Here is an 18264-nt window from a genome sequence, read left to right on the forward strand (position 1 = left end):
TGTGCTGAGCTAAACACAGAAGTCTGCCAATATATCTGGTTAGGAAAATGTGCTATCGTGTGAATAGACCCATTTTGTTTCTTAAGAGTTTGTCAAACAAAAATTATGTATATATAAATGGTTAGGAGACTCCCCATTTTTACTATAAAAAGAGTAGATGTTATAATTGTTATAATAATAATAAAGTTTCATTTTTGTGTATAATTATGTAAAGTGTGCCGGAAAATGTTGTTCTGTATGTCATGTATTTTAACTTTGTGCCCAGTCCAGCTCCAGTAGTAGCACAATGATCTAAGAATGGGCAGTATGCTGCAGAGAGGACCACTGCAAAAAGCTTGTGGCCCCTGCTGATTGCAGAGTCATTGGTCCGACCCAGCAGGGGACGTGCTGAGCCACTGCAGAGAGACTGCTCTTACGCGGCCCTTCTCGGCCTTAAGCTGCCCAAGCTTAGAATGTTGTGCTGCCACTGGAGATCAACCAGATGCAAAATTAAAAGTAAGACCTGTGCAGAACACTGCTTCCTGCACAGTTTATTTATTTATACACTAAAAATTAAACTTCAGTTGGGCTTTAAAAGAAAAAATGTGCTGAAAGGAATATTGGAAATGCTATTGCAGATTTCCTTCTGAAAATCATAGTTTTCTTCAATAGCCAGTGACCCACAAGTCAGATCCCTTGATAAGCATACTTGATCCAGGTCAGAAAGTATTGGAGCTATTGGATCCTAAGGCAACCAGATGTTTAGCATTTTCCAAAAGACATCTCAACAAAGACATTCTCCATTTTTCTCTTGGCACAGGTCCCATTTAAAGACAAAAATGTATTTTAAAATAAGGAACCAAAGCATAGCTGTTGGCCATGACAAATCAGGATTCATACTGGAATCTAAAGGAATTTAAATCATCTCTATGAACAGCTCTTTGGTAGGGTTTTTGGTTTGTCACCAAAAAATGCCTGAGATGTTATGCTCCTCTATAAGTGGGCACTGGCATATGTTTTACACACACGTTTTACACACAATGAAATGCTTCATAATATTGCAACTATCTATGAATATGACTAGCAGGTAAATCGTTGAAGTACAATACCTATACTTCTCTTTACTATTACCTGAAATATCTATTATTTAACTAGCTGTTAAGCTATCATCTACAGTATCAGTCAGATTCATTTTATACCTGTGTTGTCTGTCTGATCTCCAATAGCTTACTTTAACTCAAATTTTATTACTTTCCTTTCATCGGCATTCCTTTTGAAATGTCATGCTTATTGCCTGTGGCATGCAAATGAATGTATAAAGGCAGGTTCAGCAGGTTAGGGCAGAACATCAAATGTAATCGGCAAATGTCTAGAATGTACCTAGTGAAATGGACACGTTTAGATTATTCCACCTGTTACCATTGGACTGCAGTACAATTACAGGGAATGTACTTATCGGTCCTCTCAGTTCTGGAACAAAGAATGCAAATATAATTTTGAGCTATTAGTGCAGTTTTTAGTCACATTCTTACTAGAGTAAAAGCTGCAGAGTGTAGGCAATCAGTGGATTTAAAGCTGTCCGAACACTGGCAGACAAGGTTACGCAGCATGACCCAGCAGCTTGATCTGGATTAGTGTGTTGCTCTTGTAAGTACACTCTACATAGGAGCATATCAATAGTGTTTCAAGCAACACTTTATTGGCACTAACATTGTGACATATATGGCATAAGTAGCCTAAACGTTTTTTTCTAACCATAATGTGTTTTCTATGTGTTTCCTGCATTACAAGGTTAAAGAATTCTTCAGAGGTGGTCATGCAAAGCAGTACTATTATTTTACTGCATAAATAAAGGTATACCAATACTGAAGGTTCAGTATCCCGTTCCTCCTAACCCAAAGAAGATGGCATTGCTGTGGTAAATTCATTTATAAATATTAGTTATGTAAACTCCCCCTTTAAGTGTTTAACAGGGGGAGCAATAATGGCTGCAACTAACCCTAATATTGATTACAATTTGGTTAAGAGGTTAACTTTTCTACCATGTTGGTATAAACGTAGACGTATGCATGAATATGTGATTTAAATCATACATATAAATCTGTGCACAGAAATGTACATACTGAGAAAGGATATCACTAATAAACAAAACTTTTAACTAATGAATCCTTCCCCCCAGAATGCCATCTATTCAGCTATGGAATCTCCAGAGAGACAACAGTACCATAAGAAGAGGGAGCCTGGCTCACAGCTTGGGTCAAAGAGTCAGACACAGCTTTCAACAAAATGAGATGCTGTCGTAATAGATCTTTTTAATATATAAAATCACTGATACACTGGGGTCCTATACAGTATAAAGTGATCAAATACATCTGCCTTATAATAAGTGGGGATGGAACAGGAAATATTTTAGAAACCTTCAGACTGAGCTCTAAAAAAATACTTGTGAAATGAATACACTTTGGGCAAAATATGAAATACAAATGTAGTTAAAATGTTTTTTCTTTATCATTTCCTTGGTGCTAATCCATGAAAATTGGCCTCCCATTAAATTCTATTTTGGCCAGAGTGACTAATTGGGATTATTTTAGTAATCAGGAACTTGTCTTGTAGTGAAAAATGGTACACATAACAACTAGCTGATTCCAGATAAAGCTCATTTATGATTGGCTTCTTTTGTGTACACTAGTGTCACTGTGCTATGTTTTCACGGGATAAAGAATTTTAAAAACAAAAAGTATACTAAAGAAAAATTAACCTGACATAGGTAATATTTGTGCAAAGAAGATGACTTCTAGTGATATCCACATACCTGGCTTGTCTTTTCACTGGCTGGCGAAGACCTTGATCTCACATGGAGGGAGGTGGGTTGTTGAGAATTGCCATATAAATCCCGATCAGATGATGTTCTATCAGGCTTTTGTTCCAACGAGACCATTAAAAATTCAGATGCAGAGATATCTCTCTGTTTATGTGAAGAAGAGCTTTTACCTTCTGCCCTAGACTTTAAATCCAAGCCTAGACGTTGCTGGACAAATGAACTTGTGCGAGTCCTGTTTTCCTGTGGTTCACTTTTCTTCTCTAAGTTGGCTAAATCAAACAAGCCTGTAAGTCCTGGTGGGAGAGTGGAGGAAACACGTCCAATTTTAGACAAAGTATCCCTTGGATCCCAACTGTGGAATTGCATATTATGCTCTTGTAGGGAATTAATGCTAGATGTAGAGGAAACACTCTGGCTGTCCATCATACTTCCCGAGAAGTAGGTACTCTGGGATCGCTCTTTTAAGAGGCCAGGTTCCTGGGATGAAGGCCTTCGGCCTGTCTTTCGTTCTATGTAGTCTGCAAGGGCATTCTGCTGCAGCTGCTTCAGCTCTGGCTTAGAAAGGTTAACAGTTGAACAAGCTTTGCCATCTCTTTCAAACATCCTGCGCCTGTCTGCAACTGTTTGCTCCAAGAAGCTGATGTTCTGCCCCTTGTTTTGGCTACTAATAGATGATGACTCAGTGTCAGATGCTCCCACCTCATTCATCTTCTCCGGCTCTGAATATGATCGCTTTTTCTGCTCAGCTGTTAAACGTCTTCTGGCTCCAATGCGAGTTACCTGGTTTGATACAGTTGCCCCCTCTTGACTAAAATCTTGACTCTTTGCAAATGTCTCTGTAGGTGTGACACTGTGCCGTTCTTTTGGCGCATGAGGGAATACAGGAGCTGTCTTACCATAAAGAATGGTTGAAGAAGGCCTTTTTACACTCCTTTCTGTTTGTTTGTATTGTGGTGGGCTGATTTCCAAATCTTTTCTTCTAAAAGATGTTGCTTCTAAGACTTTGGACTGGGCATCTTTGATACTGTTTCTGTAAGCCCTACTAAAGCCTAAAGTGTCTTGTGCAGTGCTCTGCCAATGGTCGTCTTTATTTGGCATTGTTTGAGAATTAACAGTTGTTTTATCACTACCTGGCAAGGTTTGCAAAACACATGGCTCCTTATTAATCTCCTGGCTCTTGTCTATCTGAGTCTCAACTGTTGGTTTCTGAATGTCTCCTAATCTTGAACAGTAGACACTTCCAGCTCGTTTTAACTGCTGCACACCAGAACCTTTGTCCGTAGTATGAGAACCTGAAAGTCTTCGGTATTCAACATTCTGCATATGTTCCTGGGAATTAAACTTATTTCTTAATTCTTCAATGCTATTTACAGATGCTCTGTTTGCTCCTTTCGTACATTGTCCTGAATTTGCACCATAGATGCTTCCACTTGCAGCATGGGGCTTTTGATTCTCTTGCTCGCGTTGCTCAATCTGGCTGATCTTTTCTAAAACAGTTAACTTTTGCTTGCTGTCTTGCTTAGTAGAAGTGAGACTGTTATTGATTTGGTTGCTCCCAGAATTTTGTCGTCTTCTAGTAAAGTCAGTAGTATTTTTGTGTGGTGACGAAGGGTCATCAGGCTGTAAGTGATTGCTAACACATATAACTGAGCTGTCAGCTACTTCTGTGTGTTTTGTAAAACTTGGGCTTTCTAGTTTGTTTTTGTGGTTAGAGAAATGCACAGAGTGTCTTTTTTCATGTTTATCATTTTGGTTTACATCAGCGTTGTACTGCATACCCCAGTTCATATATTTATTTGTATCTGGAATGCTTGTATTTCTGTATGACTCCATTCCACTTGCCATAGGTGATACATCAGAACTGGTATTGCAAGAGCTTCCCCGATTCTGCAATGAAAGCTCAGAGTGGCTTTGAATTCTTTCATTGGTAGAGAACAAGTGTATATCCCTGTTATCTTGTTTTCCACTCGTCACCTGGCTTTTTACTACATCGGTTTTAGATTCTGGTTTTGGTAGGTGATCATTTTTATTGAAGGACTGATTTATTTTTGTAATAGTTCTGTCATCTTCACTGTTTAATGCTGAATCAACAGGAATGTCAGGGCCACTGGAGAAATGAAGCTTATAATGGGTATATTGTGTAGGCCCGCTTTCTCTTGTTTCTTCTGCTTTAGCAGATTGGTTTACTGGGCTTGGCACAGTAGGAATGTTATGAACATTCTGGCTACCTTTTACGCTAGTTTCAGACTGTGAGTAAGAGACTGCTTTGGTCCCAGGATCAACATGTGAAGTACTATGAGCTCCTTCTTTGGCTAATGCTGGATAAAGCCTTCCATTATTATTGTTCAGTGGTTGAGGAGCATGAGCAAAATGTGGCTCTGGAGATGGCACTGGATAGATCCCTGTAGGAAGCATAGGTTTTCCAGGCTGAGGAAGGTGTGAATAAACTTGCTTAGGCTTCATTAAAGGACTACATTCTGGACTTCTCTCAAGCACGGTATGCAGCTGTCCTTCACCAAACACGGCTTTCAACTGTTGATTTGCATTGCAATTAGAACTGGCTGAATGTGTCCCTGGTCCTTTGACATGAGTCCGTAAATGCCTATTCTGTTCCAAACTAGACCAAGAACTTGGCCGTTCATGATGTTTTGTTACTGCATAACTGTCACTTCTTGTAGGTGGCATGGGAGGACTTTTCACAACTATATCACTCTCAGAGAGAATTCTGTTCTGATTAAATCTACCCAAAGATCCACTGTTCTTAAGATGATTGCTGGAAAGTCTACCTTGGTTTTTGACCATAGATGAGTTCACTTCATACTCTTCTGAGATTCCACGCTGTGCATCATAAACTGTCTTGATATATCTAATGTCAGCATGCTTAATACCCTCTTGTAAGTTACCCCTAGGCAACATGCTTTCCATAGAGTAGGACTTCTCCTTGCAGATTGTGGTGGGGTGGTATTCTGGTATGCTGGAGTTTGTGGAGAAAGAGCTGTACGCAGAGTCTCTTTTGCTATGCAAATGAGCAAGTTGATCTATGCAGTTAGTGGACTTTGCAGGTGAAAGATGACATGGATGGTATGTTGATGAAGTGTGGTCCAGGCTTTCCATGCTCCCCCGTGAGCTGTACTGGTCAGGGCTTCGTCTTAAGTACCCATGCTCGTAACTGGAAAGATCACTTGCAGAAGAACTAAAAGAAAAGAGAAACAGAGAAAAGATCTTACTGCTTGCAAGAAATGTTCCGGAGAGCTTATAAATAAACTAGCAGATGAAATGTTTAGGTTATGGGAGGAACGGAAGAGAAACCATATTTGGGGCCTAACTCTGTTCTCTGCCAACTGTCATTCCTGCATATTATAAGTAATTGCTTGTGGCTGCTATGTTCATTCTATTAATCCCACATCAATGTAGAAATTGTAGAGATAACAGAAGAGATTGTCAAAATCTTTTCAGAGCTCATAAACAACCTGTTTATTGACACTATTCAAACTGATCTCATGCATATACACACACACTAACAAAACTAGAACAGGATAACGTGAACACAAAATACTTAAGGACTACAGTGTATGTGTGTGTGTTTTATTTCTTTTCTTTTTATGGAGTTGAAAGTTTTCTCTGGCAGTCTTCCTGGAAACTAGCAGCAGTAGAGACATTTTGTTTGCTACAAGAAATCTAAACAGACAAGACAGGATTGTAAAGGGAAAAAAACTCTTACAATTCTAAAGATGAATGTTAAAATACCACGTGTGGTTAAAATGTGTTTTGACATCCTCCAAACAATTTGGTGTGCTAACACATCTAACATTTTACTAGTTTATCTGTTATTGAGGATTGTTGCTTAAACATGAATTGTGACATTTCATGCTTTCACAACTGTCTTTTTTTGTCCTAGTCCAAAACACATGAATTAGTTGCCTAAAATATTAGCGTGTTATTTTAAGTTGGTTGCTTAATAACTCTCTTCTTGACAGATCAATTAATCAATGGCATTAAATGTTTCCTACTAATACTCCTTGATGCCCCTTTGGGAAACTAATCATGTAAGTTTAGCATATAAATTGTTTAAACCTTTGACAATATACTGTATCCTAAAACTTCAACTCTAACTTTTGTTTCAACTTTTCCGACTCATATTGGGCGAAGTAACAGGTCCACTTTATTAAATGGGGCAAAAGGTACATGTACTTAAGCATTTGCCCACCTTAATAAGTATATATACGTTGTGGTTTACCGGGCTGAAGCCGGCGGCTGGCTTTTTCATCAACCCCTTCACAACTAAGCGTAAAACAAATCTAAATGCCTAAGCACAATTTTGCAATTTTGACATGTGTTAGTAAAATTGTACATATCATTAACACTACTTTGTGCATCCAGGTGGATTATATCTTGTTTTTTCAGACTAAATTGGGCTTTCATTTGGTAGTAAATAGCTGTGGATATCTCCTATTTTTTTATTATCAAAGGAAAACTGACCCAAATTAACCTATCACCAAAGAACAATCCAAAATATATTTACCTGCTCCTGACGATCGCAACGATACCACATATGTGTATGTTATTTGTTGTTTGCACCTGTAGTACAGCCCAGAAGCAATAGTGTGCATTTTAGAGAACCGGAGTGACATCATGACGTCACTTCTGGTCCAGGGTGGCAGTAAATAATATTTAAAAAAAAAAATTAAACAAAAGATCAAAAAAAATTTTTTTTTTTAACTTTTGCTTTTCAAGGTGAAGGAGAGATTTGGGGTCTTTTTGGGGACCTGTCATCCTTATTTCTATTACAAGGGATGTTTACATTCCTTGTAATAGGAATAAAAGTGATACAAAAAAAATAATTAAAGGGACAGTGTAAAAAAAAAAAAAATTGAATAAATAAGAAAAAAAAAATTGAAAGCACCCCCATCCCTCCGTACTTGCATGCAGAAGCAAACGCATACCTACATAAGTAAATGGTTTTTGCACCTCACATGTAAGGTATCCCCACGAACGTTAGAGTGAAAGCAATAATTCTAGTACAAGACCTCCTCTGTAACTCTAAACGGGTAACCTGTAAAAATGTTTAAAGCGTTGCCTATGGAGATTTTAAAGTACCATACGTTTTTTGCCATTCCACAAGTGTGTAAAGTGCATTTTTTTCCCCAAAAATTGCATTTGAAAAACCGCTGCGCAAATACAGTGTGACATACAAAATTGCAAAGATCGCCATTTTATTCCCTAGGGCAGGGGTCCTCAAACTATGGACCGCGGAGGTCATTTACCCAGCTGCCCATTGAGGCCGGCCCAATCATGGGTCCCGCTCTAGCAAACCTCCTCCGCCGCTGTCATCAGTAAATAGCGGAGGGCAGGAGGCAGCTTAGCTCTGAGCGGAAGGCAGGAGGAGGAGCTGCCCAAACTTACTGGTTGCTAGGACACAGGGAAGCGCAGGTTTCCATGGTCGGGATTTGGTTACGCTATTTGCGTAGCGTAGTGAGGTTGGTAAGGATTGTTCTACGCTGTGCTGGAGACGTAAGTCAGCTTAGTGGATAGGAATTGCATAAATTAGCTGTTTTCAGGAGCAGCTTTCAGTTTGGTGAGCAGTCTGACCTGGGTGTAAGAATGAGCTGTGACCCAGATGGTCATCTGTTCCAGGTGGAATACACCCAGGAGGCCGTGAAGAAAGGCTCCACAGTGGTGGGGATAGCTCTGTGTTCTCTGTGGAGGGACATATGTCCTGCTTGGGGAGGATGGGGGCTTCCCAAAGACAAGGGAAGACACATTGGGCTGTATCATGATAAAGGTCATCTGGTTGTTAAAGGGAACAGCTCCAGGCCTGTAGCTCCTAGTTGCACTTAGATCTTAAATACAGAACATATGGTTTCTATGGGCTTCAGGTCTCTTCGCTTGATGGATGAAAAGTGAAACTGTTGCCCCTAGCAGCCAATCAGATCGCAGGAAACAGGGTATCTGGTTGCTATGGGTAACAGCATCAGGTCTGTTGATTTAATGTAAGAGTGAAACTGTTACCCCTGGCAACCCATCAGATCTCAGGATACAGGGCTTATGGTTGATATGGGCAGCACCTCCAGGTTTTTGGGCCAGATGGATGAGAAGTAAAACTGTTTCCCTTGGCAACCCGCCAGATCTCAGAAAATAGGACATCTAGTTGCTGTGGGCAACATAGCCAGGAGAGAAGTCACTCTTGCCTGTAGCAATCAGTCAGGTGTCCATCAACAAGGCATCTGGTTGCTATGGGCAACATAACCAGGAATCAAGGCATCTGGTTGCTGTGAGCAACAGCTCCACATTTATGGGCCTTATGAGTGAGAAGTGATACCGTTGCCCTTAGCAACCCATCAGATCTCAGGAAACAGGGCATCTGGTTGCTGGGCTGATGTGTGGGAAGGGAAGCTGTTGACCTTAGCAACCAATTCAGATCATAAGATACAGGGCATCTGGTTGCTATGGGTAACAGCACCAGGCTTTTCAATGCCCACACAGCTGGTCCAGCGTTCTGGGGAATTGAAATCCCTGCTCCCAGCGCTTTTGGACAGACCAGATCGATTCACTGTGCAAGTGCTGACCAATCAGAATTGCATTCTGAGCGTAACGTACTCCTGAACTCATATTTTTTTCAAACTATAGTCCAGCCCCCCAACAGTCTGAGGGACACTTTTTTTTTCAACTTTTCTGACTCATATTGGGCAAAGTAACATGTCCACCTTATTAAATGGGGCAAAAGGTACATGTACCTATCTTTCTGTGACTCCCCGGCCATTTTCATCTACTATTGGCCTGCCCAAAATTCTAGACAGCAGCACTCCAAATTTACCCAAAAATTTTTAGGGATGTACACACACTCCCCCATCAGCTCCACCTACTAGCACTTGAATCTAGTGCCTGGCCACTCAGGCTCCAGGAATTGTACTAAGGGTGACACAGGGATGTCACATGTCCCCAATACCTGGAAGCACCGCACAGGAGAAGAAGCGGATGGTAATACACATACAATTTTGCTCCACGCTGTAACATGAACCTGTTTCTTCAACAGGTAAGGATTAGGCTTAGTGGTGGGGCATTTGGCCATCAGTCCAGTATAAATAATGTATTTTGGCTGTAATTTATTAAAAATTACCTCTCCTTTTCAATCTGCAGCCGCTGTTATTTTCCCTAAAATGCAATGCAATCATAGAATGCACTGAATTTGTACAGAACACCCCCAGATATGTCATTTCCTGCTTGTATGATTAGCTCACTGATTTTCCCAGAAGTCTGCACTAAGATACAAGTTAGATTTCAGGCATCCCCTGCAACAAAAATGTTATTTTTGGTGTGATACTCCCAATAGGAAATCACATCTTAAGGGATGCAGATCTTGCAATTTTCCTCATTAGAGCCCTGCAGGTGCAGCAGCTGATTGATAATTATGAAATCACTCCCATTAGATGTACTCGGCACAGGGACACAGAGGAACAAGCAGTGATTTCTTAAGAACAACAACATGTAGGAATCTGCAACAAAGTTTGTTAAAATCCTTGTAATGTACATAGATTACCCAGAGTAATGTTTTTTTCTCAATAAAAATTGAGTTACCCTTTAAGGCCCCTTTCACACATGCAGGCCGTGTTTGTCCGTTTTTGATCCATCCGTGGATGAATGAAAAACAGACAGCAATGCATTTCTATGGAAAAACGGATGCAAACGGATAATCATCCATTTACATCAGTTTACATCCTCATCTGTCAACATCTGTTTTTTTTTTTAACGGATCAAAGCCCAATTTTGTTCTGTAAAAAAACCAGAACGGACTAAAAACTGAAGTAAGCGCACAAATGTTCAGTTTTTGCATTCGTTTTTGCATTGGTAGTGTATGTAAAAAACTGTAAAAGCTGATAAGAAACTGATGAACAGCTGATGAAAAACTGGTTTAAACTTCATCTGTTTTTTGTCTGAAAAAACGTAACTGAACTGATGAAATGAACGGTCCACATGTGCGAAAGGGGCCTAAGGAGAAAATACTTGCCTTACTCCTCCCTCCAACAGGCTCTGTCCAGTACTGTGATTAATGTCCCTTTATTATATGTGGTGATGCTGAGACTATACCCAAAGACCAGCACCGCAGGGTGGGAAAGAGCACCAGAGCTAGCTGGAGTGAAGAATTGGATAAGTGTAACAGCCCTGTTATCTCTCCCCTAGACATAGCAAGCAATTATCCCTTGCAGTGTGGAAGCGGGAGTCCACCGCAAGGGTGGATTTTTTAATTTTCTGGAGTTGAGCGTTAAGGAGAATAACTGATTATGTTTATTTATGACAGTGGCATGGTGTTTTATTTAGTATATTATTTAAGCAAGTCCAATTCATTTTTACAGATATGCAGTCATCTTGTTCAGCTCATAAAATGCTTCCTCTTTGTCAATTCATTCAATACATTCTCTCTTGCTAACATATGTTTGTAAAAAAGATTGATATAACAAACCGTATTCTTTAAGACAACCCCAACCTTTCACCATGGCCACTAATCATTGTGGCACTCAGTAGTACCCTCTCTTCAGCCAACACGAAACTATTATTACCATTAATAGGCTAACCGGTTATGTTTTCCACCCTGGCCAAAAATTCTTAGTCCTCCCCTGTATTTTGCCCAGTATAGTTCACTTTAAAATAATAGACACTTTAATGTTTCCACATTCCAAGAGGAACTGCTCTGAAATGGCAGACAAATACTGGTCCTTAAGATAATTGATCAATCTTCTAATAAAAGCATAAATAAATCAGCCATTGCTGCTTTTCCATTACACAGGGTTGGCAAATGTCCAGAATTCTGATGGACTGAAATAATTAATGGACTAACTTGTTAAAAAGGATGTATAACTGTGGTGTGCAGTGATTAATTGAAATCTGGTTGTGCAAAGAGTAGAACTATTCAAATATTTTCATATCACTAATAATGACTATGTGAGATAGGAGAATTTGTGTAGAGTTAATTTATTCCCCAAAAAATTCCTGCTTTCTTTTAAACTTCATGACTATGTCTAGAATTTTTCAAATCCTTCTCAGCAATAGAAGACTAAATGAATTTAAATGACCGTGTCTGGTTGGAAGGTGTAATATATGGAGGTGTAATACATTGTAACCAACAAAAATTTACTTGATTGGCAGATTGAATATTTAGAGTTTAAATATTTGGTTGGTTACTAGGAACACCTGCCCTATATCAGATTTCAAACTCCTACATTTAGGACCCATTCACACCTGTTGTAGTAACAGGTTGTAGTAACACATGTTCCATAACATGCTTTATTTTACTCAGTGCACAATGGATTACCACAGCCTACTCTTTTTGGATGGTCTCCAACACAAGAAAAAACACTCCTCCTTTATTTCTTTTTACTGCAGTGCACTGCAAGTGTGTTCTGTAGACGTGTTGGGGTGCCTTTCAAAATTAATGCAATGAAATGTATTGCACCATGCTTAGTGCTTTGCCCTGCATAACTCATGCATTTTACCGTGCATTACCACAATGCATTGGTGTGAACAGACCCTTAAAACAGAACTGAAATCTAAAAAAAGACTACTAGTAGGTTGAGTGTTTTGGTAGAAATAAAATAATTTCCCATTCTCCCAGTTATTCTTTTTGTCGGTGTATACAGCGCAGGAGCAATGCAATATACCCTCTTCATACACTTTCTTCATCTTTGCATTGAGGTGTGAGCCACTGATGCCATTTCCAGATCTACTTCCATGTCACTTCCAAGTCTGTGGAACGCATGCAAGCTCTGGCAAAGTGAGCGGCAGTGCAAGTTTGGCACATCCTGCAGCTGATAAGCTACAAATGCTAGATGCTGATTTATTTTACTTTGATGTGAGTGTATATCTTTATCTTGCTTTTTTCAATGCCGAAATAAAAATACTACACTATATACCCCCTTTTTGTGGTCCTTTCTGGAGCACTTTATTTCAGTGACACAGAGTGGCACAGAGAATAGAAGATAGTGTTGGGAGAAGATTATGCTTAAGCCCCCTGGGAGGAGGACTCAGTTGTAACTCGCTCGATGGTCACCATGTTGACCTTTTGGTTTTGGTGAGCGCAAATTTTGTATACACGTGGTGGAGCACATTTTATTTAAGATTTGGGAACATTGTAGATTTTCTGAGGAGCATGGTGAATGGCAATTCATCATCACATATAGGGACTTTTTATATCATTGTTTTATTTATTTAAATTGTGGATTGTTTATAACATTTTTTGGATGTATAAGACAGCGTCTACCTTTTGAATTCATTTATTTGTTTAGTGTTTTACTTTGCACTTAAAGGGGCAGCAGCCTTGACTCAATAAGTGTGGTATATGGGATTTTGGGTTGGCGATCTTCTTATTTATTGTATTAACACTGGTACACATGCCTGGGAGTTGTATCATCAAGAGCTGAAGAAATGGCACTTTTGACAGACAGCCCAACTGAGTAATAATTGACATATTAACAGTACGATTCAGAAGGGGCAAGGACAAAGCACCAACTTCTCAGTTTATATTAGTATTTGCATGAAAGGGTATAATTGACTTCAGAAGCATCTTTGGATTCCTGCATAAAAATGTTTACGTTTGGTTACCTGCAAAGGTTGATTGACATTTCACTTAGAAAATCAATATAGTGCTATTTTGCCAAAGGAGCCAAACCTATTTCATAAAACTGTGTTTTACCACAGTAAAATGAACAACGTATAAGTCCTAATTATTAATATAGTACAAACTAGTAAAAAGATATTGAAACTTCCTATTTTACTTCTAGAGAATTTTGCCTTCAAAAATTATTTAAACTGGACAGAGCATACCAATAAGATCGTACCTTCACCACACACATTGGTAATTCTCAAGTACCAAGTCTTTCCCTAGTATGCATGCAGCAAAAACATAGCCCCTACAATATAAAATGCTTGCTAGATAGTTTCATACTGACAGTTCATGTGTATTAACTCATCAGTGACCAGTCTCCAGAGGATGTGTATTTAACTGAATTGTACATCTCCAGATCATGTCCATTATCCTCTCAATGGCTACTTTCCAGAATCATGATTCAGTGCTTTTCATTACAGTTTCACCAGTAGTCACAGGCAGGAAAAAGCAATGTAAGCAATGAGGTGAAGAGCTCACAAGAGGAACCTCATTGTGCTGCATTAGCGCAAGGGGCAGCAAACATAAGCTAAACTTTACACAAAGGGGTTGATTTACTAAAAGCACACAGGCATTTCCCCCCAGAACGTAGTAAATATGGTGAAATTTCACTTTCACATGTATGGAACATAAAAATTTTTGGGGGTGTGGCTTGCCACGGAGCAAGATGGCCGCTTGACCCATAAGCTCCACTCAGCCCTGGGACAGCTAGTAACCCTCTGCCTACTACAGCAACCTTTGTCCCCTCTCTCCCACACCAGAGGGGAACCAGAACATTGGGGAACCCAGCTGTATGTCCAGAAAGAAAAATAGTTGCCCCTACAAGTCACGCCGCCTCATGGACTTCGACACACAGACAGGCATGCAGCACAGTCAAAATGGCGCCGGAGCGGCATCTCCTCCTCCTCCACCTGCGCCAGCAGAAGAGTCAATACAGGACCCAGCGCTCAACCTAGAAGACATGGACAGCACTGAACCCGATCATTACCTCACCAAAGCTCACCTTCTGATAGAGGTAAGCGGGCAGCGCAGTCCCCAGCACCCTCTCCCTCTAAAGTTCCGCTGTACAAAAAACAGCACTGGGATGCCCATGAAAACCTACAGAGCGAAGGTACACAGGAATCCCTGGCTGCACACCCTGCCAGTGACCAACCTGCTTTAGAGCAAACCCTAAAACTGATGCTATTGTCTCTGCAAAAGGACCTAAGCAATAAGCTCGGCTCATCTTTATCCTCCCTCCAGAGTGGAACAGGTGGAGGAGCGTACAGACATGCTTGAGAGACAAATCACAGAACATGCCTCTGCTCACCATGAGGCCTCTGAAACATACCACCAGCACTCTGAAGAAATACAATTTTTGCAAGCTAAAGTGGCCAACCTGGAGGATCGCTCCAGAAGAAAAAAAATTAAGTTCAGAGGTATCCCTGAGACCGCCAAACCACCAGATCTAATCCATTATATTCAGCAACTGTTTCTCAAGTTTATTTACAACTATCGCAAGCTGATATCACCATAGACCACTCTCACAGGATCGCTAAACCAAATTACCTACCAGAAATTATCCCAGGAGACATACTAGCGCGTATTCATTTCTTCCAAGTGAAGGAAAGGATCATGTCTGCAGCTCGCACTATCGCTACCCTGCCAGACCCTTACTCCTCCATTTCTCTTTAGACGGATATATCGGCGGCCACCGCACAGAAACAAGGAGAATTTGCTACTGCAGTCCTCCGAGATCGCAACATTGCATACAAATAAGGCTTCCCTGCTAAATTGATGGTGACGTTTCAAAACCAAGCAACCAACATCTTCACTCCCAAAGAAGGCCTCAAAAGATTGCTAAACTGGAGCCTTATCTCCTCGCCCCCACTGGTTCTGGAGTCACGCCACCCGCAAATATACGGCCACAACAATACCAACCGTGCCTCACTTCATGACCAGCATCTTCGCTGACATTCCAGCTTTACCCGGGGTCATCCATGTTCCTTCACAGGCAATTTGAATACCACTTTACTTCTTAACAGCATACTTGTCCCAGATGAGTATTACCGTATTTTCTGTAAATTTTTCTTTTTTTCTCTCTGTTCCAGTTCTTTTTTTTCACATATCCTCTGGATAACACAGAGTGCTAGACACTCTATCACAAGTTCAAAACTGTACATTAAGTTTCAATAACCTACTCTTGTTGCTATTTACGTTATTTGTTTCTACTACTTTATTAGCGGTCAATAAGTGTTATTGTTGTGTTTTATAACCAGTACTCAGGAATTTGGTGTGCGAACTAACAGGTGTTCTCCCCCTCCCCCTTTCCTCTCTCAGTACCACCCCTAATGCACAATCGCTATGGCTATTAACATCACCTCCCTGAATGTTAAAGGACTCAACTCCTCCTTCATGCGTCATTTACTCTGGGAAGAAGCCCTGAGACTTAACTTAGATCTCATATGTGTGCAGGAAACCCAGTTCTCCTCCCGCAAACCTCAACCCTGTTCTCATAAACAGTTTCCGCACTGATTTTTCGCCAACTCCCCCCAAAAGACTGGAGTCCTCATAGCCATACGCTCTACAGTAGATTTCCAACTAATTCACTCTGAGATAGACCCGTATGGCAGGTATATTATACTATACGCTTCCATCAACAATTACACTATGATTATTGTCAATGTCTATGCTGCCAATACCCACCAAGACCATTTTTTAAAAACCATTATGGGGAAACTAACACCCATTTGACAACACCTCCTAATCATATGCAGAGATTTCAATCAAAAAGCAGGTCCAACCCTGGACTCCTCCAACCCATCACGGAGACAGACCACCACTCTCTCATCTCTACTTTGATCTGAAGATTTATATGACCCATGAAGATGTTTACATGACACTAAAAGCGACTACACCTGCTATTCGTACACGTAAAAGTCCTACTCCAGGATAGACATGTTTCTGGTAGATAAGCATACTCTTCAAGCAGTGCAAGACACCAAAATTGACACCATTATGTGGTCTGGCCACGCCCCAATTCTGCTCAAGCTATTTCCTCCTCACCCTAAGCAATCGGGGACAATGTGGAGGCCCAACACCTCCCTCATCTCTTGCCACCCACCTCCAGAGACACGTTGCATCCGAAATTGAAAACTATTTCTTGTTAAATTCTGATTCTGTGTCGAATCCCACAGTCTGCTAGATTGCGCACAAGGAGTATCTTAGAGGTCTCCTCAGCAAATTAGGCACATGAAAAAAAGAATGCAATGCTACCATCTACAAATTAGTAGAACAAATACGCTCTCTTGAATATGCGCATAATTTCCAGTCCTCCCCACTCCTAGAAACAGAACTACACAATACCAGATAAGCTCTAAGCGAACATTTACTTACAAACTTTGATCTATCCTTGAAAAGGCTAAACTAAATTTCTACACACACCACAACAAACCAGGAGCTGGCCTTGCGAAACAGCTTAAACATCGCCTAATAAACACCAAAATATCTCACATCCCCTAACAACTCTCGCCTCACCAGCACTAAGGACATAGCCAACCGATTCAATCAGTTCTATGCCAACTTATACAACTTAGCCATCACAGGTGACCCCCCTCCCCCACACCATCTGACATAGTGCAGTTCGTAGATCACCTACATCTACCATCACTATCTTCAGAAAAATTGCATACCATCTCTGGCCCCTTCTCGATCCTTGACCTGGAAAGCGATATCGCTTTCCTTCCACTAAATAAAGCCCCTGGGCCTGATGGCTTTAGCAATGAATATTATAAGCAATTCTCCACACTACTAACCCCTTATCTATGTCAATCCTTCAACCATACACTCTCCACAGGTTCGATCCCCTCAGAAGCCCTTGAAGCAAACATCACCACAATTCCCAAACCTGGCAAACCAGCTGATGACCCAGCCAGTTACAGACACATCTCATTACTAAATACCGACACAAAGCTCTATGCTAAACTCTTAACTACAGGTATTCATCCCACACCTAGTACATCCAGATCAAGTGGGATTTGTGACTGGCAGGCAGGCATCTGATGGCACCCGCCGGTACATCGACCTGATGCATTGGGTCAAACACCACTGAACGCCTTCTCTGTTCATCTCTCTATATGCAGAGAAGACGTTTGACAGAGTAGACTGGAATTTCTTAAAAGTAGTCTTAATAAAATTCTATCCTGATACTTAACGCAATAATGGCACTATACTCCTCCCCTAGCACTAAAGTTATAAACTCAGGTATTTTCTCAGATCCCTTCCACATAACCAATGGAACCCGTCAAGGTTGCCCCCCTATCATCATTCATTTTCACTCTTGTCATGGAGCAACTGGCATACTCTAGAGGTGAGCGCAAGCACGATTGGGGGGTCACAGGAGAGCACTGAAGCATGTTTTATTGTGGACACCGTTAATGAGAAGCATGATGGACACTGATTTTTTATGGACACTATATATTTGCACTTTACAGTTTGCTACTCATTAGTTGTTTTTTATTTGGATGTGGACACTTGATTGCTACATAACCAGCACCTGGATTTTCCATTGTTATATGTATATATTGTTTTCTTTTACATGTTGCACTTTTGAGTATATTTCCACAAAGGATTGTATTTACTATACGCATTTGTTTGTTATTGGCATTTTTTTAGGTTTTATCATATTAATGATTTTCAGCACAGTTCTATATATATATCATATTAATGATTTTTCAGCACAGTTCTATATATATTTTTTATTTTTAGCGCAGACACAATTATTTATATATTTTCTATTTGCACTAACCTCCCTATCTCCAGCATTGAAATT

At 40.4% G+C, this 18264-nt stretch overlaps 1 protein-coding gene across 3 annotated transcripts in view; it reads right to left on the reverse strand.

Moving 5' to 3' along the window:
• The window catches only part of SHROOM3 (shroom family member 3), a 554962-nt gene that overhangs the window by 59331 nt on the left and 477367 nt on the right, over positions 1-18264 (reverse strand). For all 3 annotated transcript variants that reach the window (XM_073599747.1, XM_073599766.1, XM_073599757.1), the window contains one exon: positions 2792-5993. In XM_073599747.1, the coding sequence (XP_073455848.1) occupies positions 2792-5993 (3202 nt within the window). The remainder of the gene's footprint in view (positions 1-2791; positions 5994-18264) is intronic.

Source organism: Aquarana catesbeiana, linkage group LG01 (assembly GCF_042186555.1).
Source record: "Aquarana catesbeiana isolate 2022-GZ linkage group LG01, ASM4218655v1, whole genome shotgun sequence".
NCBI lineage: Eukaryota > Metazoa > Chordata > Amphibia > Anura > Ranidae > Aquarana > Aquarana catesbeiana.